General features: G+C 32.5%; 2 protein-coding genes across 2 annotated transcripts in view; one reads left to right on the top strand and one right to left on the bottom strand.

Moving 5' to 3' along the window:
* Positions 1-26,697, bottom strand: part of LOC111515406 (uncharacterized) — a 160,159-nt gene that overhangs the window by 118,121 nt on the left and 15,341 nt on the right. Inside the window, exons 4-5 of the mRNA XM_074177075.1 lie at positions 4,477-4,584; positions 214-321 (exon numbers count right to left, since the gene is read on the bottom strand). Coding sequence (XP_074033176.1) covers positions 214-321; positions 4,477-4,584 — 216 coding nt within the window. The remainder of the gene's footprint in view (positions 1-213; positions 322-4,476; positions 4,585-26,697) is intronic.
* The window catches only part of LOC111515407 (G2/mitotic-specific cyclin-B2-like), a 138,794-nt gene that overhangs the window by 108,074 nt on the left and 4,023 nt on the right, over positions 1-26,697 (top strand). The window lies entirely within an intron of this gene.

Below are 26,697 nucleotides of genomic sequence, written 5' to 3'. Positions count from 1 at the left end.
GGAACTTCATTTTCTCATTGGAAACAGTGTCACAAACAAAGCATTGCTGAACCCAACTATCCTTCAAGGACAAACCTGAGTATGTAAAAAAGAAGACGTTATCTTTAGGATCTACAAAAACGTACATCAAAGATAAACGAGGCTCTTCAAGGTCCTTGGTTCAAAACTCAAAGCATAATTTGATATTTTACTGTGTTTTTTAACATGTCTTACCTTCTCACCATTTTGACCTGGTATTCCATCTTTTCCAGGAATTCCTGAAGAACCTGGTATGCCTTGAGGTCCTCTTATTCCCGGCATTCCTTGTAATCCTGGGGAACCCTAATTGAAGATTATTTTATATCAATTATGATGTTTTTTAAAGATAACCTCGATAAATAAATGAAAAGAGTAACTTGGAACCATGCTAAGATTTTTCAAAGATATACTTTACTCTTACAAGATGATGAGATTTTGCAAAAACTAGTTTTGAGATTCGATGAAAATGAATAGGTATGCCGAAACTGAGAGATTTTTGTTTTAATGATCTGAAAGCAATTTTTCATACAGTGTGTTTTTATAAAAATGAATGGATTGTATACATTCAAATCTGGAATAAGACGTGGTAACTAAAGAAAATGTCTATGAAATCATGATTTTAACAAAAATACGTGTCTGTTGTTAAAAACATGAGTTGACGTAATATTGATAAAAGCCTTCATCAGAATCATAGCCATTAATCAAATCAAATTTTCGAACGAATGTGATCAATCACAATGGATCACTTATTAAACACATTCTCAGTACGTATCGAATATAGTAAAAAATAATTTTCTCATCTTTTGGAACATTCTAAAAGAAATGAGAGTTTTCTACTTTTCAGATGGTTATTCATAATTCTATTATTTTACGCATATGTGTTGAAGTATTTATAAAATTTCAGTTTCAATATACCTATATACCTATATATCGATATATATCGTATATCAAAGACGTAGTGAAAAGTAACTGTTTCCTGATTGGAAATAGAAAAACACATTCATGGCTGTCATTATGGCTGTCATTCATCATACCTTTACTCTCTACTTTATCTTTCTTTTTACTTCTGAAAAGTTGTCACAATATAAATTATAAATTGGACCATTCATACACCACAATTACTTCAAGGAACGTTCTGTGGGTGAATACTTTTTCTTAAAGGAATCCTTACGGTAACTGCAGTGTGGTCAATATTACTCGTATTCATGACATTGCCTTGATCAGCTCTTTGTTGATAGTGACATTCTGCTATTATATATGAAGTGTGAGATACATCAGCATACCGGGTGACATAGAGTCATGGTAGACTCCCTTCTTTTCTTTATTTCTCAAGCTATTTTTACCAAATTCGAAATATTGAATATGCTCACAAAAAAATAGTTCTTGACCCAATGGGAGATTTTTTCAACTCTCGGTTTTTCTGGACATGACATCAAACGTTGATTTCAAATGATACAACCTGTATACTATTACATTTCTGCTATCTACATAACTTTCTGAATCCGGTTATTGAAACACATGTTTCTGTCAAGAGGCCTGTCAGATCACCTGACTCAACCCCTCTTGACGTTTCTTAGGTCTTCGCGGGTCATCAGGAAGTTGCTTTCAAACGATAAAACAAATTTTGTCAACCACCTTCAAACTAACTTAGTTACTGAGTACATTGTTGGTATTCGTATTGATAACAGAAACGAGTTAAAAATACCACAAGTTCATAACAAAAAGAGTGCATATGCAGCTAATGTATATGTAATGTTGGCAATTTTCTTGAACTCATCACCAGTTGTACGATATCTCGTGCGATAATGTCGAAAGAGAAGCTTCTTCAAGTATTTTGAAGAACGGAGTTTGGATTTATGGTACACCCCCAATCAATTCTTCATTTATTCAGCTATTTTTCCGAAATTCGACACAGTGAATGTACTCATGGAGAGGAACTTTCAATTCATTTATGTTATTAGTACGATCTCCAACAACTAATTATAACAGTTCCTCAAAATAGCTTCTTCCCCAATAATCTGCAAGGACCAACAGGAAGTTCAGAGGGGTAAAGTCGGGTGATCTTGCAGGCCATTCTACAGAACTATGTGTTTCAACCCACAGTTGAAATACCAACTATGGGGTATCATCGGATTCTGGAACGTATGATATTTGTAGGATGTAATGGTATACAGGGTGTTTTATTCGAAAATCAAAATTTGAAAAACTGGAAGATAGAAAAAGTTTTCCGTTACGTCAAGAAGTGCCACTTTGTGAGCATATTCAGTGTTACGAATTTCATGAAAAAGCTTGAGAAATATAGATAAAAGTGGTTTGTGACATGAGTCTGTACCATCCGGTGAAATTTATAAAATTTCTTCACTACCTTTTTGTCTGCGAACATTGAATATTCCATTTTTTTTTAATTTGTCCCAAATCGCTATTTGGAGAGAGAATTACAGTTTACGCGTCACTTTTTTTCACAACGGTGGTTGAATGATTCAATTTATCAATTATTGATATTCATTATTAAATTGAAGGCAACAAATTGAGTACAAGTGAAAGGTGAGGTGTATGAAATAGCCCTTAGAGATCATGCTTCGTAACAAAATATCCATAACTACAATCTCATGCAATATTGCAGCAAACTACGTTTTCAGTCCCATTCATTATTACGTTATGAGACATACTGGTTCACCATTGGTGCCTTTTTCTGGTTCACCCTGTAGTCCCACTAGTCCAGGCTCACCTATCGGACCAACAGGACCTCTTAGACCAGGAAGTCCCTGTTGAAAGTTAATAGGTTGTTAAGGTGCGAAAAAAACATTCAGTGGATAAAACCTTGCTCAGTTTCGAAGCTACGCTGGTGCTAGATTAGAAATTAATTGAGTTAATACTTTTGGGTTATCAGTCATAGTAATTATTCATAAAAATTCATGGGTGAGTGTGGAGGCCCTGGACTTTTTTGCATGTCTATTTCATGTTGTTCAATTCTTTGATACTGATCAATCAATTTATTAAAGTCAGATACATATTCTTGTCTATAATGGACGCTACATATGTTCGATAATAATAACAGTAAATTAAAAAAAAAATAAATGAATAACAATAAATCAGTGGTGGCGTTCAGTTCTTGGGAAACGCCTAAGTGAAGATCATGTTGCGTATTTTCCTAGATCTGGACACAACCATGAATTCAAGTAAGAAAAAAAAGAACTATTCATTCGTTTCAGTAGAAAATGAAAATTCATAAGAAATAATAGAAATTAATAGAAATCATTGATCAACGACCAGGAGTCTTGGATCAGTCAATCAGCCGAAAGGGAGGCAGGTTCAATTGAGATAAAGACAATACTAGATCTGGATACAACCATGAATTCAAGTAAAAAAAAACTATTCATTCCTTTCAGTAAGAAACAAAAATTCATAAGAATTATTAGAAATCAATATAAATCATTGATCAAAGACCAGGAGTCTTGGATCAGACAATCAGCCGGAAGGGAGGCAGGTCTAATTGAGATAAAAACAATAGTACATCTGGATACAACCATGAATTCAAGTAAGAAAAAAAATATCTATTCATTTCTTTCAGAAAGAAATAAAAATTCATAAAAATTATTAGAAATCAATATAAATCATTGATTAAAGACCAGGAGTCTTGGATCCGACAATCAGCCGAAAGGGAGGCAGGTCTAATTGAGATATAAACAATACTAGATCTGGATACAACCATGAATTCACGTAAGAAAAAAATAGCTATTCATTCCTTTCAGTAATAAATAAAAATTCATAAAAATTATTAGAAATCAACAGAAATCATCGATCAAAGACCAGGAGTCTTGGACCAGACAATCAGCCGAAAGGGAGGCAGGTCTAAGTCAGATAAACACAAAAATAGATCTGGACACAACCATTAATTCAAGGAACATAAAAAAGAACTATTCATTCCTTTCAGTAAGAAACGAAAATTCATTAGAATAATTAGAAATCATTGATCAAACACTAGGTGTCTTGAGCCGGACAATCAGCCGAAAGAGAGGCAGGTCTAGGTGAGATAAAGACAATTTGTATGGAAAATATGTATGTATGAGTATTTAATGTGGCTATACTTCTTACAGATTATTTTTTCTCTAAATAGTTTACAATTTGGTGTCATCCCACAGTTCATTTGTCGAAATAATAGCGTTGGATGGTTTTAGGATTATCGTTTATTTGAAATTTGAAACCCACTACTTCGCTGTTGAACCCTTTTCAGACTGTCCAATTATGTATAGTATTTGTCTGGTTCAAAGAACTGGATAAATCATTAGAAAAATAATCACAGAGCTGAAATGGAACTTGGTTACGAATATTACATTTATCGTGAGTTATATTTTCTGTTTGGAATATTACTTTCTGGACCTACGAATTGAACAACAGTGAAATAGGCATGAGAATTTAGGTATTATTGGAGCAGTCCAAATTGTTCATTTCACATACGGGAAAACCTGGTGTACCAGGTTGGCCTCGTTCACCCCTTGGACCTGGAGAACCCAATCGTCCTGGTTGTCCTGGAAGACCTATTTCACCGGGCAATCCTGGCAAACCCTAAGAAGAATAAAGTTCAATATGAATTTGAAATTTTTTGCGACATATTTTCTGTTTCGGCATGGGTGTTTATCGGTGGCTCAATGTATCAATCAGTACGATTAACGAACCTGTAACAAATCAAATGAAAAAAAAAAAAAACTGAAACGTAGTGTTTCGATCAATGATATTATTCTTGAGTATGAATATCTCCTTTGTTTATTTTATGTATATTTATATCTCAAAAACTAAAACTAATTGATCTGGTTCAAGGTCGAGATGGAATTTGAAATCAATATCTTCAGATGAACATTTCACCTCACATATCTTTCTGAAATAGTCTGATCAACAAGTTCAAAACCATGAAAAATAGAGATAAAGATTCTAAAAATTTGAGCGATAGCTCATTCGATTTGGAATCACCTCTAAAAAATGTTTTTGAAGGATTTTGGTGCAGGTAAAAATTGCAATTGTTATTAACAAAATAAGATTTAAAAAAATGGTATTTAGTTTTCGTTAATAACTCAAAAAATATTGATACTCAAGCAATTTAGAAAAAAGCTCGTCAAAGAGGAGGAAATTTCCGATAAAAAAGTCCTGACTCCCGAAACTCTATCCCCATTATTTATAATTTTAATTTGATTTTGAAAATTTCAAAAGTTTATCAAAAGAAATAATTTTTTTATAACATAAAATGTCATTTTGAAAATTTGAAAAAATTCTAGTATCTTCTTAACACTTGAATAAATCGAGTCCCGTAAAAAAAAGTTTTATTACCATTTTTCAAAAAGGTATTCAATTGTTAGCTAAAAAATTTTTCCCAATCTCCGTTGGCATAAATAATGGAATGAAAGGTATAAATAATTGGCCTATAAATTTTAAACTTCATGGAGCCCTTTTGATATATATACTTCATACGATCCTGCGATAAAAGTTATTAGAAATTCATCAATTTGTTAATTATGATTCAATATAACTATTGTAAAATGAAATATCTAAAAATTGTTGATAACATTTTTTTTCAATTGTGTGTTTTCACATTAAACAATGGCAGTTATTACCATAGGATATGAATTCTTTACTCAATTTATTCAATGAATTGTTTTAAACAAATAGAGAAATTCAATATTTTTGAAATTTTTTTTTGCCATTTTGTTGTCTAGAGATAATTTTTTCTATTCATTATTTAATTGAATTGTTTATTAGTTTAACAATTTGTTGTAAAGAAATATTGACCAACGTTATATTTTTTTCTGAAGCAGAAAAAAATTATAAAAACAGCTATATATAAAAAAGTGCCACTGAATTTTTTCTTATTACCGTATCGTATGATATTAGAAAGTATTATAATAGATAAAAAAATGTTTATGGTACTTTTTTATATATAGCTGTTTTTATAATTATTTCTGCTTCAGAAAAAAAATATAACGTAGGTCAATATTTGTTCATAACAAATTGTTAAATTAATATTTAAAAGTATAAATTATGATATTTAAGAGCAAAATTATTTCTTAACCAATCATTTAATCAATCAAAATATAAAAAAATCGATTTTAAACAATTAAAAATTAAAATTAAGAAAAAAATAATGTTTTCAATCATAATTATCTCTAGACAACAAAATAGCAAAAAAACATTATTCAAAAATATTGAATTTCTCTATTTGTTCAAAACAATTTAATGAACAAATAACGTAAAAAATTCATATCCTATGTTAGTAACTGCCATTGTTCAATGTGAAAATAGACATAGCTAAATATCAATTGAGAAAAAAAAGTTTATCAATAATTTTTAGATATTTGATTTTGCAATAGTTATAAAAAGTCATAATTTACAAATTGATACATTTTTATGAACTTTTATCGCAGAATCGTATGAAGTATATATATATATATCAAAAGGGCTCTACGAAGTTTAAAATTTATAGGCCAATTAATCATACCTTTTATCCCATTATTTATGCCAACGGAGAAATTTGTTGGTTAACAATTGAATAACTTTTTGAAAAATGCTGATAAAACTTTTTTTTTCTACGGGACTCGATTCATTCAAGTGTTAAGAAGATACTAGATTCTTTCAAATTTTTAAAATGACATTTTATGTTATAAAAAATTATTTCTTTCGATAAACTCTCTTTAGCGGCAGCGCGCGCATGCCGTAACAGCCGCGCTGAACCCTATTTTGAACGTCAAATGTAAATTATAAATAATGAAGATAGAGTTTCGGGAGTCGTGACTTTTTTATCGGAAATTTCATCCTCTTTGCCGAGCTTTTTTGAAAATTGTTCAAATATTAAAATTTTTTGAGATATTATCGAAAAACTAAATACCATTTTTTTAAAATCATATTCATAAAAATAACAATTGCAATTTTTCAATGAGCTATCGCTCATTCGATTGGGAGAGTCATGAAAGTTAGAAATATTTTGCGTGTTTTGATTTTTTGCTATCGAAAAAATGGATCAGAGAATTATCATCGAATGTTGTGTGAAAACTGGAAAGAAATGCTATGAAACACATGACAGTGGCATATGGTGATTGTACTCTGACTTGAAAACGTTTACAAGTGGAACAAGCTTTTCACAGAAGGTCAAGAAGATGTGAATGCCAAAATTGATCAAATGTCGAAGTTTTACTCACTGTTCTCTCCAATTACCGTGACGTAGTGCATGTGTTCCCAAAGACCCATAAAAGAACGGCTTTTGCGACGATTGAGTGATTAAAACTTAGCAAAATGTGCATGACAGACTTGTATCGAGGATTATTTCGGAGGAGACAAAGCAGAAATTGATGGATACAAATTTTTTTCACCTTATTTATTCAACAGACACTGTATACGAAGTTCAGGCGGAAATCTGCTTTGGATTTTAGTTTTCGTATTTGCATGTAGTATATGTTGATCTTCGAATGAAGCATGGATTTAATTCACTGGAATCCGGTGGTGTACATAGAATTTTATCATCTCACCGTGTGGGCTCAAAGGCATTTTTTGTTTAGGTATATAATATGGATTGAATTGTGTTTCAAGATGTTCGTTGATACTTCATGTAGTGCATATAGAGCAATTGGAGTAGTGGAATTGACCGCGGTGGTAGTGCGCCCGACTTACGATCGGGAGGCCGTGGGTTCGATTCCCGCCTCGACCAGATATTTTTCTCGAGAGATTTTATCTGGTTGAAGCTGGGATGATTCTGCAACCGTGTTAGGAATCACACGTTGAAAGGTAAGACCTCGTTAGTCCTTAGCTCGCACAAGTTTCTCAACTTCTAAGAGTTGTCGTTCGTAGGGGGGCGACAGCTGATTAACGGAAAAACAGATTTTTTTTAAACATCAGACGTAAATAGTCCTTCTTCCTCCTAACTTTTGAACGGAATGAGATATCAAGGTCGAACAGAATTCACTTGTAAATATACTTGTACAAGAAGTACTAAATTCTTGACGCCATCCTCTTTTCCGGCGAAAATCAGGTATGCCTGAGGTAGGCAAATGAAGTGCTCTTTATACAGTGTCATCCCCAAAGTATGCACCATAAGGGAAACTTATTTATTAAGGGTTTTTCGACAAGATGTTATTTTTGATAAAAGTTTGTGCATACCCTAAAACTCAACATGCACCAACGAAATACAGTAAAACACACGTAATATACGAGGAGCCTTCAAATATTTGATTTTGAGACAAGAGTAAAGTACTCTTATTTTGAAAAATTTCAGAAAATGCTATTTAAAAAATTTGTTCAGCATTGAAAAATACATCTAGATTTGAAGTCATGACCAACAGAGTGAAGTTTTATTTTTTTTACTCATTTTTTTTAAATGGGCACTACGAAAAAAAATGCTAAAACGATAAATATATAGCATCCTGTATAAGACGGTTGATTTTAAAAGCCTATAATATTACAAATTACACAACTATGGTGTTAGCCACGTTCAATTTCTTTGAAGAGTAAAATAATTTTCAAGTTTTTGGTGCAAAGTTATTTTTATTTTTTATTAACACCAAAAATCATTCAAAATCATGCAGTACTGTAACAATAACTTGATATTCAATAATATCAAATCACAAAACATCAAAATAAAATAGGTATTTCGGAACACACTCGTTGATTCTCTGGAGATTTTCTTGTCCAAAATAATCTCCAGAAAATCAATGAGTTTGTTCCAAAATACCTATTTTATTTTGATATTATTGAATATCAAGTTCTTGATGAATACCGTATAATTTTGAGTAATCTTCGGAGTTAATAAAAAATAAAAATAACTTTGCACTAAAATCTTTGAAAATTATTTTACTCTTCTGAAAAATTGACCGTGGTTAACACCATAGTTGGATAATTTGTAATATTGCAGACTTTTAAAATGAAACGTGGTATACAGGATGCTGTCTTTTTATCGTTTTAGCAATTTTTTCTTTTCGTATCTAGTCCCCATTTGAAAAAAATGGGTGGAAAAAATAAAACTTCACTCAGATGACCATGACTTCAAATCTAGATGTATTTTTCAATGCTGAACAAGTTTTCTGTATAACATTTTTCTAAATTTTTCAAAATAAGAGTACTTTACTCTTGTCTCAAAATAAAATATTTGAAGGCTCCTCGTATATTACGTATGTTTTACTGTATTTTGTTGGTGCATGTTCAGTTTAAGGGGATGCACAAACTTTAATCTGAAATAACTTTTTGTCGAAAAACCCTTAATAAATAAGTTTCCCATATGGTGCATACTTTGGGGATGACACTGTAGAAAGTATTGAAAATTTCGAGCGATATTTGAAAAATCGAGTGTTCTATTTTTATATACGTGAGGTATATAAATGTAGTACACATACAATTATCAAAATCATTTGGAGATTTGTTTTATGAAATCATACAAAAACATTTAATGTTTGGAATGAATACCTCATTTCACCCTTTTCACGACTTAGTTATGTACGTCTATGGAACAGCAACTTGAAAATGAATTATTACTTTCTTATTCGAAGAAATAGTCTATAACATAGTACAATATCGCTTCTTCGTGTTGTGTTTAGTTTAGTATTCAGAAGAGTCTAAACTTTCGATAGTTGAAATGAATCAAATCGAAATACTAGTAGTTTATTCCTTCCAAATGATTGCTCATTTGAGACAGTTCCTGGAGAGAAAAACATACCCACTTTCTGAAAGTACAATTTTATTCGGATTTATTTTAAATCACCACAAATCAAGGTTCCTGAATACATGATATTTCTAAGAATTTCAAGTTTATCATCATATCGATTCTGGACATCCCAGGCCTATTCTAATCATAAATACATAATCCTCTGTGCAATATATTTGAATGAGGCAATGAATTATTTGGATTTTATTAAACTTTCAAAATTCCGAAAGAGATTGGATATAACGTGAACAAAAGATCGCTCTCCTCTCTCTCTCTCTCTTTCTAGGTTTACTTGAACAAAATATATCGTACCTACTGGTTGAAAAAAAAAAACAATTTTCACCACACCACATTAGTACAAAAGAGATGTGATTAGCACATTTCTTTTAGGATATAAATTGTTCAAAAGTCATCAAACATTGAAATCAAATCTTTGGAAACTTCAAACAAATGAGTATATAACGACTTTCACCCTGATGATAAGTATGAGATGACTTGAGAACATAATAATTATGTAGTAACTATTTCCAAAAAAAAATTATTGTTGATTTTGATTTTTCTGCTCAGGTATCTTCATGATTCATTTCATTCTTCATACGACATTTTGTTTACTCAGGGCCATCCTAATTTTTTTTTCAAATAAAGACCTGTATTTTTAAAACAAATTATGATGCCTTTCTCAATCCCGCATTCTTTTTTGTATAACTAATTATTATTTCTCGAAGTTTCTCTTTACATAAAATAATCAGTTGATTGAATCTAGAATTGAATATCTAGGTAATTACTTGATTTGTCATTACGGAGGAAAAACCGAACTTCAAGCCTTTAATTGATATTCAAAAATCAAATGTACTAGTAAAAATGTCGAAGGTTCATTATTCAACTCTGAAATTTTGACAAAGTCGTAATCCATTTAATATACAATATGTTATCATTACATGAATCGAATAACCTGTCCTTTCATTTTCATTCAGTCCATTGTCCCCGAGAATGTACTCGATATATTGATAATCAATACATACGTCATAAAAAACACAACATGAAAAAACGTTCATAATTCATTAAAGCTGGGGTATATATGGGGTATTTTTCTGTGTATTGATGAATTCAGGATTTGCAGAATTTGCTATAAAACTAGAGGTATTTGACAAAACTTGATGAGGGTGGCGCTAAGTTAACGAAACGTCGTATAAAAATAAGATAATTGCGTGTTATAGCCTTCATGAAGTTCAGTCAGAAACATTTCAAACATTTTTTCATCATTTGAATAATGAAGATACCAGAGCAGAAAAATCAAAATAAGTATTTTCCCAAAATAAAATCTAGAGGTGTCATGTCCGGTAAACGAAGAAGCCATCTGTTTTCAAAACAGTCTCGCCACTGAAATTATGTGCTAGTGCTCCATCCTGCTGAAAATAGATCATCTGACGAGCCTCCAGATCAAAATAATAATAATGATAATACGTCTTTATTCATTATAAAAATACAAATGGAATAGACAAAAATAAAATGAAACAGTATACAGGAACAATAACGGAAACAAAAAAAAACTTCCAGTATATGGTGAATAGGCGGAGTATCAACCAAGGCTGTTTTTTAACTCAACCTGGAAGAAACTATAGATAAATGATATGAACACAAGTCGAGTTAACAATATCAAAAAATTTTAGTTATTGCTCTACTTTAGAAAATTCATTTTAGAAATGCCAAGGTCGGGAACGGACAAGAGGCTAATGAGATAAATAAGTCTTCAGTCTTTTTTTAAAGTTTGCGATGGTGTATGATCGAAATTCGCAGGGTAGTTGATTATAATATTTGGGTGCATTATACGAGAAGCAGCGGGTGAAGATGGAAGATTTGTGTTTGGGGATGACTAGAACTGAACTGTTCCTTGTAGTGAAGCTGTTAATCGTAGATAATGTTTTGAGCTTCTTCAGTAAGTAATCAGGTTGTCGAGTTATCAAAACTTTATGTGAGTTGGTAAGAAGATGTAGAGTTCTAAGTTTCTCAACATTTAACCATCCTGATTCTTGCATTGCTGGGGATATACGGTCATATTTCCGAATATCAAACGAGAAACGTAGACAGCTATTCTGAATACGCTGTAGTCGGAGAACATCCGATTGTTTTAAAGCAGGTCCATAAATACTGTCGCAATAGAAAATTTTTGACATAATCAGAGACTCGCATAGTCTAAGTTTTAAGTTTGTGTTGAGCAAATCACGATTAGGAAAAAGCTGTCTGAGAACGTTATAAGAAGATTGGTTCAGATAGCTGACATGTTTAGTAAAGCGGAGATCCAGATCAAACCACAATCCTAAATTTTTTATCTCGTCCGCGGAGGGAAGTATATCGTTTTCGATGCGAACTTGAAAGGTAGAGTTGGTGAGCTCTCTGTTCTTTTTAGCTCCGAACATCATTATTGGGGATTTGTCTGAATTGAGCTTGAGCTTATGGGCAGTAGAAATGTCAAAGATGGCTTGGAGATCGTTATTAATATGCGACAGAGCAGATGTAGACTCGCCAGGCGAAAAAGAGAAATATAACTGCGTGTCGTCTGCATAGTGATGTATATTGCATTTTTTCACGGACAGGTAAAAGTCACTAATAAACAAGCTGAGAAGCAAGGGCCCAAAAATATATCCTTATGGCACTCCCTTTAATACCAGCAGAGCATCTTAAATAACTTCATCCACAACAAGCCTTGGAGTACGATTCTTCAGATAGTCTTCTAAGAGACACTGCTTTCCGAGAAAAACCGAAGTGGACAAGTTTGTCACACCATATATCATCGAAAAACTCTTCCAACACTCTTGTTGATGAATTAATTTAACAGGGTCTGTTCAAAGAACCATGGTAGAAAAATGGACCGATTATTCTGCCGCTAAATAAACTACATCAAACATTGATACTAAATCGTTTTTTGCGTATTGTGGGGATGGACTAGGAATGGACTATTTTCTATTTTACATCCCACAATTCGAAAAATTAGCCTCATTGCTCCATATAATCTAATATATAAAAATAGATGTTTGTTGGTTGGTTCGTTGGTTGGTAACTGATAAACTTCTACATCGCTCAACTGATTCTGATTCTGTCAAAACATTGGAACAGCAGCAATACAACAGTACTAATTAGTACTAGAGTACCAAATTCTACGCGGGCGAAGTCACGGGCAACAACTAGTATTCCTATAGAAGTTGGAAATTTCTCTGTATTTATTCATAAACCATCGACAAAATCCCAATCGTCTCTCAGAACTCGCACCAGTATTTTGCAGACTTTTCAACCTGTCTTAGAAGAGAGAGGTTTTCCTTCTTGTTAGAAGCCACAATATCCTTGAATATTTGACCGTGTGTGGCATGAGGGTTTGCTGGCCAAACTTCAAAGCTATGGCTTGTCGAATAATTTTTGTGTATGGCTCTCCAGAGATCGGCATCGGTTTTCTCCAAAAATGTCTCCAAACCGGATATAATAATGCCAGGAAAGATAATATCAGTATGTCTTGGCCCAAACATGTCACTGGAATTGCAAAAGCCGCTTCTCAAAAACTTGGAACACTGTTCCGAACCAGAAAACTTCACACACCTCAGCAACTTTTGATGCTTTATTGGTAAGAGCTAGTTCAGATCCAAAATTATTTAATTCAATGGTCATTGCATGGTATTCGATCTCGTTCAGTATTTTCTACGAACTGACTTATTTTTCAAAAATTTTGTGTACCGATATTATTATGTATCCTTTTTCAGGTGATATCTATTTGACGATGTGTTCTTTATATGAACTTTTGTGTCAGTATGATGGAGAATTTCATAAAAAAATCATTAGTGAGTTCTACTCGTTTTGAAAATTATTTTATGTAGAAAACTCTACAGAATTGTAATTTACGCAATGAATTATTTACAGACTTTTTTGTTTTGAATTCCTTGATTTAAAACAAAAAGTATTTGTTGATTTTTATTATTTTCAAAATAAAGAACTACTTGAGAGGGGTTGGAGGAAGACATCTCTTCAAAAGTCTGTTCTCTCTATGTGTGTTAGTATGGTAAGAAAAGTGTTGATAATACAATTCCAAAAATAATCAAATTGTTAGTTTCCTGTGATTTCAAAATTATCTATAAACTTATCAAAATTGTAATTTACGTCTATAATCATGCATAAACTTCTTTGATAAACTCCTTCACTGAACACAACAAAATTATTTGTTTCTTTTTACTATTTTTCGAAGTGAAACAAATGAAAACTTCAAAAATCAAAGTCAAACAGAGCACATTACTGGACAGCTATAACTTTGTCTCTTTTTTATGGCAGTCAATTAATGTACTTCGTTTGATTTGATTTCTTGCGTTCTCATTTTTTTCATCTGACCCCGATTATGTATTTCAGCCTCAGAAAGACGTATTTATATGTCGAAACTTTGGCAATTTATAAAACTTCCAAATGACTTTCATTGCTGCCCTCATTTCTATCTTTCCTCTCGAAAATTATCCAGAAGGATAAAATAAACATAAACTGAAAAGTACTTCACCTGGATAATTGAATATACCTCAATAAATCTACCTGATACTTTTATCTTATTTCTGAATTTGTAATGGGGTATTGTCTTTCAAGACCTTATATGAACAAATCGCCTTGTTACCTGTTTTTTTGAATTTTTCGATTCGAGGAAAGAATATGGAAGATTTCCAAAATACCCCTTCCATGGATACTCCCTACACAATCCATATTCCAAACTCATTTCATATTGATTTTCAGTTGTCAAGAAATCAGTGAATATTACATTTGTGAGTTATATTGTGAAAACTTTTCTGAATGTAAGTAAAACTTATTCATTTTGAATATTGTTATATTCTAATAATAGATAAAGTAACTGGCATAGTTGTCAAAGTGCAAACGATATAAACAGGGTTCAATTTGTGTGAAAATAACATTGAAGAAAAATAATTGTTACAGAAAACACAATCAGTAAGCTGAAAGCTATATATACACACATATATATATACAGTGTGACCCATTTAAAATGGAACCACCCCTGTAGAATGTGCATTTTTCAATCAATCTCAATTTTTTTTTATTGAAATAATAAGCATGAAAAACTGTATCTTGACACCAACTTTCACAATTTTAGTTTCATTTCCAAGGCACTCTATGGTTTTTTTTGTTTGTCAAAAACGGCAAAAGTTTATTAGGCAATTTTTGTTTTCAAATTTGACTACACCACTGGATTCGTAGTCGTTATAAATCAAAACTGTCAAATTTTCATTAAAAAATATTTGTTAACAACGAAGTTACAACAACTTCAATTTTGGAAACAAAGTATTTGTTTGTAATTTTTATTCAGATTATAGACATATTTGAGATCTGACAACACTGTCATCACCAAGTAGAACACCAGTGAATTTGTACAGTGAAAATCCGAAGTCAACAGCTCAATGCGTTCTACAGTTATAACTCCTGAAAATATGGTAATGTGAGAGATTTGTGGTGCAAGCGTTTTGTAATAAAAATCTGACTACGCCACTGGATTTGTGGATAATATTCCCTTAAAATCGTTCATTTGAGTGTAGGTTACGAGAAGTGAAAATTAAAATAAAAATTGAATAATTGAATAACAGAAAATTAAAAGTTCATTTTCAAGTTACGCAGTAGTAGACCAAGTTCAGAATCTCATGTCATGGGATCTCCCAATTGCGCTTTTACCAAATCTTGATAGAATCTTGAAGTATTAATGGTCATACTTGTAAGCTTTTTGGAAGTTTCCCAATAATAAATAATAGTACTTTTGTAACAGCGCACCTGGAAAATCACATTTTATGAGATTCTGAACTTACTCTACCTTTTTCTATAGCTGATGAAAACAAAATGTATACAAACAAGTTTCAAAGTATTTATTCAACAATTAATTGCCATTAAGAAAAAACTGATACTAAAATAAACATTGATTTAAAACTAAACATTCAAATTTTTGTGGCTTCTACCAAACCTCCATTAAGTTCAATACATTTATCGTATCTCTTCCGAATATTGTTTACACTATTTCTTATTTGTTGAACTGTAATTTCGGCACAAGCTTGTCGTATCCTTTGCATGAGTTCAGCTCGATTCGTTGGTCTTGTTTTGTATACTTTTTGTGTCAGAATACCCCACAGAAAAAAGTCTAATATTGTTAGATCAGGCGATCTAGGTGGCCATTCAATTAAGTCACTACCTCGTCCTATCCAATGATTTGGAAACTGGTTATTTAGCCACTCTTTAACAATCCTCGAATTGTGCACGGAACAGCCGTCGAGCTGAAAATATAAATTTACTTGTTCCGCAAGAGGCATTTCATCTATTTCGTCCGATAATTGGTTATTTAGAAATTCCAAAAAATTTTGCCCGTTTATGTTTCCATCAAAAAAATATGGACCTATTATTCTATTTTGTACTATACCACACCAAACGTTAACTTTTTCGGAATATTGACTTTTACAATTTATGATCCAGTGCGGATTTTCCGTAGCCCAATACCGAGCATTTTGCGATGAAACTACCCCATTGGTGCTGAAAGAAGCTTCATCACTAAACATTATGCAGTTTAAAAAATTTCTTGTATTCAGGTACTCGCCTTGTGCCCACAAACAAAATTCCATACGTTTCACTTCATCACCTGCCTTTAAAGAGTGAAGAAATTTAGGTTTAAATGCTCTCATTTTGTTTTGTTTAAGACATCGTCGAATAGTCTCTCTCGGTAAGTTTAAATCCAAACTAGCGACTCGTAAACTTCTGTTTGGGTGGTTTCTAAAATAATCTAAAACAGCACCTTCGTTTAAATTTCTTCTTCGGTGATTATTTTTTAAAATATGTTTGCTGACTGCACCGGTTTCTTTAAATGTTTTGTTAATTTTACTGACGGTGCTTCTGTCAATGGGAAGTCGATTTGGATGTCTGTGATTAAATATCCCAGCTGCTTCTCTTTCACTATGATAATTGTCCCCAGAAATTCTCACAATTTCAATTCTTTCTTCTAATGATAATTGCAAAGCCATTATTAAATGCACGTAACTAACAACTATTATTTTATTTATGATTAACTGTCAAAATCACAGCCTACTGTTGATTTATTATAAAACCTTTGCATAATGAGTTCAGCTTCCTCAAATTATTGATATCTCCTCTAAAAGATTGTTTTAGCTGAGTTATGAAGAATTTACAGGGAACAATTTTTGTCCTGCTCTCTGTTTTATTATTGAATAAATGATTTCTATGCTTTAAATCAATTTGATTTTAGCGGCTATGCGGAAGAATGTACTAAGTACTGCATAACTTGAAAATGAATTTTTAATTTTCTGTTATTCTAGAATACACTTCTCGTAACCTACACTCAAATGAATGATTTTAAGGAAATATTATCCACAAATCCAGTGGCGTAGTCAGATTTTTATTACAAAACGCTTGCACCACAAATCTCTCACATTACCATATTTTCAGGAGTTATAACTGTAGAACGCATTGAGCTGTTGACTTCGGATTTTCACTGTACAAATTCACTGGTGTTCTACTTGGTGATGACAGTGTTGTCAGATCTCAAATATGTCTATAATCTGAATAAAAATTACAAACAAATACTTTGTTTCCAAAATTGAAGTTGTTGTAACTTCGTTGTTAACAAATATGTTTTGATGAAAATTTGACAGTTTTGATTTATAACGACTACGAATCCAGTGGTGTAGTCAAATTTGAAAACAAAAATTGCCTAATAAACTTTTGCCGTTTTTGACAAACAAAAAAAACCATAGAGTGCCTTGGAAATGAAACTAAAATTGTGAAAGTTAGTGTCAAGATACAGTTTTTCATGCTTATTATTTCAATAAAAAAAATTTGAGATTGATTGAAAAATGCACATTCTACAGGGGTGGTTCCATTTTAAATGGGTCACACTATATATATATATATATATATATATATATATATATATATATATATATATATATATATATATATATATAGGGAGAAAATACACAGAACACGGAGCGAAACCCGAGAAAACAGCTCATCATATATATATATATATATATATATATATATATATATATATATATACTTTCGATAAATTTATTACCTTCGTCAGGACAACTGAAATAGATTACAAGATACTTTTTTCAATAATAAGAGAATGAAAAAGAAACTGAAACAAAAGGAAATGAAAAGCATAACAAATTTTGAAATAAGTAAAATTTTGACAGTGTCGTGTGGAAAAATTCTGGGCGATTTTCTCTTATCTTTCTCGTGTTGAAGTAGAAATGTATAACATTGGCTCAAATTGCAGTATTCATACAATGTTCTTCGTTGGTGATGTAAGCCATTTCTAAAATTGTTTTCTCATTTAAATTGGTTTCCATATTTGAAATGTCGGTGTTCTCAAATTCCAATCTGTAATCCTTCCTATTGACGTATTTACTCAATGCGCAAAATCAACATTTCATCTGCAGTCGCTTCTATGTGAAGTTATGCGACCAATAAGAGGCCAAGAAGTCTGTTCTTTATATGTTTTGGAACAACCCATACATAAAATTTTGGATATTGTTGACTTTACTATACTATAATTTATAAATAGAAATTATGAAGTGATTGTTTTGAATCATATAGAATAATTTTTGTGTTCATTCTTGAATAAAAATGAAGGGCTGTAATAGATCATCCAGTCCATTTTGGGAGGTTGGTGGAACTGTTCTCTTATAAAGAATTATACTATTTACTAGAAATGGCCCACATCAATAACAAAGCACATTATAAAAACAAGAAAACAGATCTTGATAATTTCAGTCAAATTTATACTTCATACTATACTTACTTGAATGCAAGAAAGATAAGAGAAAAGCACCTATTATTCAGAATTTTCCCACATAACACTCTGTTTTGACTTTTATTTTTTGTGTTTTTGATTTCTGTTCGTTTTGTTACAGTTTCTTTATTATTTTTTCATTAGTAAATGTTCCTTATTTATATCTTTTTGAAAACGTATATTGTCATGTATTTTAGTTTTAACGAAGTTAGGTAATAAATTTACCGAGAGCTTGAAAGATAACAAACAATAAGACTGTAACCTCCCAAATTGAATCGATTTATATTGAAGAAACAGTTTATTCAGTGCATAAACATAGAACAGAACTTCTCTCAATTGTTTCTCATTACACCACACGTTATACCCTAAGTTTAAGTCTTCCCATACCTAACTCTTCTTTAACTAAAAATTGTATATTGTATAATGTTCTCAAGATGTATCTAACTACCTGAAATGCGTGTGACTGTACTGAAGCAACTAAGGATTTTCTTATTAAGAGGTTCTATTATAGTTTGCAAGAATTTTATGACGATAATTTTTAATCATATTTTATACATATATTTGTGTTTTCATACATTATTTTAGCATTTTAAAAATTATTTTTGTGTTTGTATGTGTACATGTGTGTGTATGTATACAGGGCTTTTCATGATGAGCGTTAATTAGCCGTTTCTGACAAACTATTTAACGGATCAACCTGAAAATTTCACAGTATGCATAAATCAATATGACCTACACGCCTGAAATATTTCAGACGAAGCGGCGTTGTCGCTTCTACTATAAAGTAGCGGCTTCTTTGATTATTCAAATGGAACACCTCGTATATAATATCATATTATGATTCATTATCACTTTGTCAACAAATTCATATACTATTTCCCTATACCTATCTATTACCATTTAGAAGATATAAATTAATTTCGATATTTTTTTAACCAAACATGAACTTTTACAAATGCTGATAATCTTGAACTCTCTTGCACTGAAACGATCAAATTTGAAATGGAGTGGAGTGATACTATGAGGATCTTCACTCCGAGTCATATTTTCATTTGCCTCATACAGTGTCTTCAAAAAATGCAGATACTTTGATCTCATGAAAAAATGAGTGGAACTCAATTTTTTCGAATGGAACACCGTGTATATTTCAACATGTTCAAGCTCTACATCCAATTTTAGATTAACTTTGTTCAGATAATACTATTTCTATTTTGAACCGTTTTCGAGATTAACTGTTTCAAACGGAAACTGACGTGGTTTTCTTGCTCATTTTTTTGAATTCATCACTTAATTTGGATATTCAACATTCTTTTCATACTGGTATTGGTCTCTAACGTACAACAGTACACATTAATATTTTTTAATAGTGTGCTTTGGAAAAATAAATAAACCAATTATTTAACGTCAGACTTTCGTTGGTGGTTTTGACTGATTGTGATAGCTACCAATTATAATAGAATAATGTCAAGATTAGGTTACAGTAATGAAGAATTCTTGAATTTATTAATAATTTATGGTGAGTGCAATAGAATTGCAAGTAGAACATGCCGAGTATTTCATGAAAGATATCCACAACTTCCGAAGCCGAATAATAATGTGATAAATCGACTACTAAAAAACTGTAGGTTGAATGGAACCTTCCGTCCAAAAATCATTCGTAAAAAGACTAAAGTGGATGATGATGACAATGATATAACAGTTTTGGGATACTTTCATGCATTTCCAAATGCTTTTCTGCATGAGGCTGAAAGGGAGATAGGTATACCCTACGTGACAATTTGTCGAATTCTTAATAAATGATATCCCTATAAGTTCTACTGTGTCCAACATTTGAAAGAGACTGATTTACCTCGTAGAGTGGAATTCTTTGAATGATTACTTGTCAAGACTCAAAAGGATGAACATTTCCTTGACAATATCATATGGACAGATGAGGCCAAGTTCACAAAAAATGGAGTTTTCAATAGACACAACAGTCATTATTGGGCGCCAGAAAATCTCCATGTTGTCCGCCAAAGGGGTTTTCAGGAAAGATGACAATTCAATGTATTTTGTGCCATAAAGAATGAGTCAATTTTTTATATCGAGTTTTATGATGATAATTTGAATGCATCAAAATATGAAGATTTACCGAGGAATGGAATTCAAATGATTTTAAATAATAGACCAGGAAGAGAACGTGTATGGTACCAAATGGATGGTGCTCCACCCCATAATTCTCATTTAGTCAGCGAAGCTTCAACCGAAATCTTCGAAAACAGATGGATTGGTAATAATGGACCTTTTCGTTGGCCTCCTAGAACACCAGATGGCAATCCATTGGATTATTTCGTGTGGGGTTTCATTAAAAATATGGTTTACTCTACTCCAATAACAACATTGGAAGATATGAAATCGAGAGTTTCAACTGCTTTCAATAGTTTGACTCCAGACTTGATCAGAAGCGCTACACATGACAATCTTTTGAAGAGATTACATGTTTGTTTAAGTAGAGGTGGAGATGTGTTTGAACATATTCTGAAATACACTGACGATTAAATTAAATCATTAATTTATGGGTTTATTATTTTCAGTTCGTGTTTCAGCGTTAATAAAACTATTGTTTGAAGAGAAGTTTCATTCGATGGTTGAGGAGTATTTTAATAATTATTTTTTCATTGTATTATCTGTGACTAATTGAGAAACATCAAACGAAATCTGTTTTACAAAAATGAGTGATGAGCAAGGAAACCATGCCAATTTCCGTTTGAAACAGTTTATCTCGAAAACGGTTCAAAATAGAAATAGTATTATCTGAACAAAGTTAATCTAAAATTGGATGTAGAGCTTAAAAAATGTTGAAATATACAGGGTGTTCCATTTGAAAAAATTGAGTTCCACTCATTTTTTCATGAGATCAAAGTATCTGCATTTTTTGAAGACCCTGTACGAGGCAAATGAAAATATGACTCGGAGTAAAGATTCTCATAGTATCACCCCACTCTATTTCAAATTTGATCGTTTCAGTGCAAGAGAGTTCAAGATTATCAGCATTTATGAAAGTTCATGTTTGGTAAAAAAAATATCGAAATTAATTTATATCTTCTAAACGGTAATAGATAGGTATAGAGAAATAGTATATGAATTTGTTGACAAAGTGATAGTGAATCATAATATGATATTATATACGGGGTGTTCCATTTGAAAAATCAAAGAAGCCGCTACTTTATAGTAGAAGCGACAACGCCGCTTCGTCTGAAATATTTTAGGCGTGTAGGTCATATTGATTTATGCATACTGTGGAATTTTCAGGTTGATCCGCTAAATAGTTTGTCAGAAACGGCTAATTAACGCTCATCATGAAAAGCCCTGTATATGTTTGAAACTTGGAAAATATCTTTGGGTGATCAGCAGAACGGAAGTGTACTCTTATAACATAAATTATTCCAATATTTCGATGAAATTTATTATTATCTTCAGGGAAAAGCTACAAAATGTGTATAATGGTGATACAATATAAAAAATTATTATTATGAAAGGTCTCAACTTACTGTTAGTCAGGCTGGCCGTGTCGAAAACAATGTTACATAGTTTAAAATCCAAATAATCTGCCCCAGTAGCATCAGATTTTATTTTGAAGAGGTAATGCTGTACTGTATCTATGTCAACTGTACTGAAATGAAATGTGTAGGCGCCACGGTAGGCGTCGTTACCAGATTTGTCTCCTCTCGAGTATTCCCTTTTGGGCTATATCAATTCAAAAGTTAATATTACACAATCTGGGACAGGTTATGTTATACTATGGGGTTTATCAACAAAAATTACTAAAAATGATTCATTTTCGAAACATTTTGTCTGATTCTGAGGGGCGGATTATTCACATCCACACTGTATTATTAAATTATTATCGACCATTTTTGTGAAGTGGACGGACGGAGTAAAGTTGATCGTGTAAAAGTTTTATTAAAAATAAGAAATGACGGCCCCCTTCCCTCACGTCGGTATTCAGGCCGGAGTGGTTCGAATAAACACGTGAAGGGGGTCATGTATGTGAAATTAAAAATCGAAAGGTCTGCCTTTGATGAATGAAAAGTGTTGAGAAAACAAAAAATGTAAGACAAAACTCAGAGTGGCAGCATTGCTTCGAGCAAGACCGCCGCGCCATCTGGTGAAACTCCTGTCAATTATTGACAGGAGAAGCCTGGCCAAATGCGCCCGATTGGGAAGCAAGGGCCATTGAATGACAGAGAGGGAGGAAGAAAGAATTTTCAATGATGTGGCTTATTTGAATAATTTATTATTTATTCGTTACTTTATAGATGCGCTGTATACGGGTTGGTGTGAAAAGTGTTCGACCTTCACAAGAAGATAGCAGCACTTGTAAGTGAAAGCTAGTGAATTTCGTTGTTAATCTGTTGACAGTTACTCATTAGAATTTCAGCCATTTTGGACGCGTTGTTGTTAAATAATAATAATTCATTTATTTCGCTTGTTAAAAAGTACATAACAGTGAATAATTCTATCAATATAATAACAAGGAAAACGTCATGAGATTTTGTGCTTTTTATATCCATATATTCAAACTCAAGTATTTAACTAAATATTTTAAAAGAATTGAGATAAAAAGATGAAAAATATATGTAGGCACATAAAAGTAGCGAAATACTACAACAGTAAAATTGAGGGTCATGGTTATATTTGAAAAAATTAAAATAATGGTAATGTCAAATAGTAACAAGAACGTTAAAGAAGACAAAAAAAACACCTAACCTAAAATTCCTCAAGGGCGTAGCGATTTTTTTCTATGAGAGCAGCTTTCAGTCTTGATTTAAAAATATTGAAATTTGGCGTATTCTTTACCGAATCATCAAGCTTATTGTAAAATTTTGGTCCAAGAAGAAGGTGGCTTTTTGGTATATGGTGGTTCGATGCATATGGGGTATTATTAAGTTTTTAGAGCGGGTAGGGTATTTATGCTGATTAGATATAAAATTATGACCAATCTTGTACATATATATATATATGCATAATTCATAAATATAAATACCCGCAACGGTGAGTATTTTGAGTTCTTTGAAAATGTTTCTATACGATTGCCTCCATCCTATACGAGCATTAGTTCTGATGGCATATTTCTGTAGTGTAAAAACCCTCACTGCAGGCGATCCAGTGCCCCAGTTCAGTATTTCATATTGCATATGACAGTGTATTGATCCATAGTACAGATTCAACAAAACTTGTTTACTGCAATGGTTTGACATAAATCTTAGCGCATAGCAATTTCTGCGGAGTTTGTCGCAAAGAGTTTCAATGTGAGGGATCCAGGTGAGCTTGTAGTCCAATGTAAAGCCAAGTATCTTTGTTGTTGAGCAAGATTCAACATACAACTCCTCGTTCTCATAAATGCTAAAATTGTCATGAGCAGAATTCAGCAGAATTTCATTAATGATGTTTTCGTTTGAGTGAGTTGATGTGATTGTTTTTATGAAAATGGGCAAAATCGAGTATCGAGCTGCCATTGAATATTTGTTTTGGAAGGCAATACGCCTACGTAAATCAAAGATGAGTTGGATTATGTGTATGAGGACTCTGCACAATTATTTATGAGAGTAAAATTTGGGTAGTTTATTTTAAACGTTGCCGTGATAGTTTGGGAGACGATGGACGTTCGAGACGTCGAAAAACTGCATTTACCGACGAAAACATCGGTAAAAGTTCACCAAATGGTGCTAGAGGACCGCCAAGTTGAAGTGAGAGAGATAGCAGAGATTTCGAACATGTCAAAAGAACGTGTTTGTTACATGTTAATCAACATTTAGGCTTGAGAAAGCTGTCCGCACGTTGGGTGCCGCGTTTGCTCACGTTGGACCAGAAACGTGTTCGATAGAACGTTTCCAACACTCTGTTGGCGCAGTTTAGGCGCAATAAGTTCGAGTTTTACCGCGCTGAATAATGAATGTAGATGAAACTTGGATACACCATTATACACCCGAAACAAAAATACAGTCGAAACAGTGCAATGGGGAACCGGCTCCAAAAAGGGAAAATATTTTTCGGCTGGGACAGTGATGCGAATATATTTTTGGGACAGTCACGAAGTTATTTGAAAAGATTATCTTAAACAAAAACGATTTATTTCCAACAGGAGTACCCAGCTACAGGAAATGCTATTATTACAGAGTATATATGAAATAAATAATAAAAATAATGGAATATACAAATGTACAAAAGTGAATGCTGAAACAAAGTATATACAAAATATTCGTATTCGCAGAATTTCAAAAGAGGAATGAAAAATTGAGAACATAACACAAAAAATTACAAATCATGCAATGTAGCAGTACTGACACAAATGTTATTTATAGTATTATTATAAGTGATTGTGGATACATGATACCAAGGCGTTCAGAGAGTCAAAATGAATATCGCAATGCTCACAGTTTTCGTGAAGCTACTGCATATAAAATTCAATGGTGATCGTAGCATAAACATTTACGCGTGATGCTTCGCCATAGAATTTCAGATTGTGTCGACCTTCACTTCTTGGGTCTAAAAAATTTATCTCGGGTAAAATAACCGTACTGTCAATATTGCTGTTTAGTAATTTATGCAGGAATTTCATACCAAGGATAACTCTCCTATTTTCCGAAGATGTCATATCAAATCGTGTCAACAAAGACATAAGTATTTCAGGAACTTCCTTTGCACACTCTCATTTGATGTTTTTTGGTAGTCGTAAACTGGATTCCATAATACAGAGTCATAATCTAACTTAGATCTGGCATAAACAAAATATAACAATTTTAAGGTGGCAATACTTTTGAAGTTTTTGCCATTTTTGTGAATGAATCCAAGCATCCTATTTGCATCAGCAGTCATATTTCTTATATGTGCTGTAAATGTTAATTTACTGTCGTCTGGTATACCAAGATCTTTTGTCTCATGTACGCGGTTGATTGTAGCATTGTTAATGATATCAGAATGAGTTGTGTTTCAATTTTTTATGTATCTTTGAGATTATGAATGAATTTTCCATTGATATGAGTGACAAATTTGCTTTGTATAGATTCAAGTCATTCAAATCTTTGAGATAAGTCGAATACCTTACTTACTTACTTGAATAACATGGAGTTCTATGAAAAATAAACAAGAAAATCACAAAAGTCATAGAGATATACAGTGTGTCAATTTGAAAACTTCCCACCCTCAATATCTCCCTTCCAGTACATAATATGAAAAAATGGTCAGACAGGTCAACTTTATTTGCAAGGGGGACACTCTGAATGAATATTTTCAACCCTCGGGGTTCAACCCCCTAGGAGGGGTGGATGTTACCCTCAGAATTTCAAATGGAAAGGGGGGTCAAGTGGCACATCATTTTGAAGGGCATTCAATTCGCTTGCCGACGGTGCCCTCATTTATTATTTTCCGATCAGCAGTATCCGAAAATGTAGTTCTAAACTAATAGAAGTAATTAGAATTGGCCTATACTAAAATGCCTGGTTATCAAGTTAGTATGCAAAGAAATACAATTTATTGACTCTCTTATAAGTAAAACTTGTGATGACAGGTCAGCTTTTCAACTTTCCATCAGGGGTAAAATTAGACAAGCCTCAAAAAATTTACATTAATTAGTTATCTGATTTCGGTGACTTTCATTTGGGTTTATTATCGGATTTAAAACTCTTATCCCTTTTTTGTTACTTCTGCTATAAAAAGTATCGTTTTTTGAGCAAAAAAGGTGTTCATCGCATTCAAGCCATTTGGTAGTACTATCATTTCAGTTTCATTTGTTGAGCTGATCAGCGATACCTTAGAAAGTGTATAAATTGTAAGAATGGTTTACACTATCCAAGACCGAATTGAAATAATTTTTATTTATGGAGAGGTGGGCAAGTGCGCACGAAGGGCGGCATCTCTTTTTAATGAAAAGAAATCCAAATCTAAATATAAGTCACCGGTATGTGCTTGATTTGGTGACAAAGTTTTCCGAAACTGGTTCGGTGAAGAATAAAAAAAGGAATAACCCCAGAGTACTGAATGAGGATGCTCAAATTGAGGTGTTGGGAACATTTGCTGCAGAGCCGACTAGCTCCTTACGATCAGTAGCAGAACAGACGGGAATGTCACACGAGACTGTAAGGAAAGCACTGAAAATGCACAAATTTCATCCATATAAAATGCAGATTCTCCACGAGCT

The sequence above is a fragment of the Leptinotarsa decemlineata genome, unplaced genomic scaffold (assembly GCF_025532065.1).
Source record: "Leptinotarsa decemlineata unplaced genomic scaffold, Ldec_3_MD MMD2_P_RNA_scaffold_14, whole genome shotgun sequence".
In the NCBI taxonomy this organism is placed as follows: Eukaryota; Metazoa; Arthropoda; class Insecta; order Coleoptera; family Chrysomelidae; genus Leptinotarsa; species Leptinotarsa decemlineata.
The sequence above is the reverse complement of the archived record's forward strand: the minus strand, read 5'-3'. Positions and strand labels throughout refer to the sequence as shown.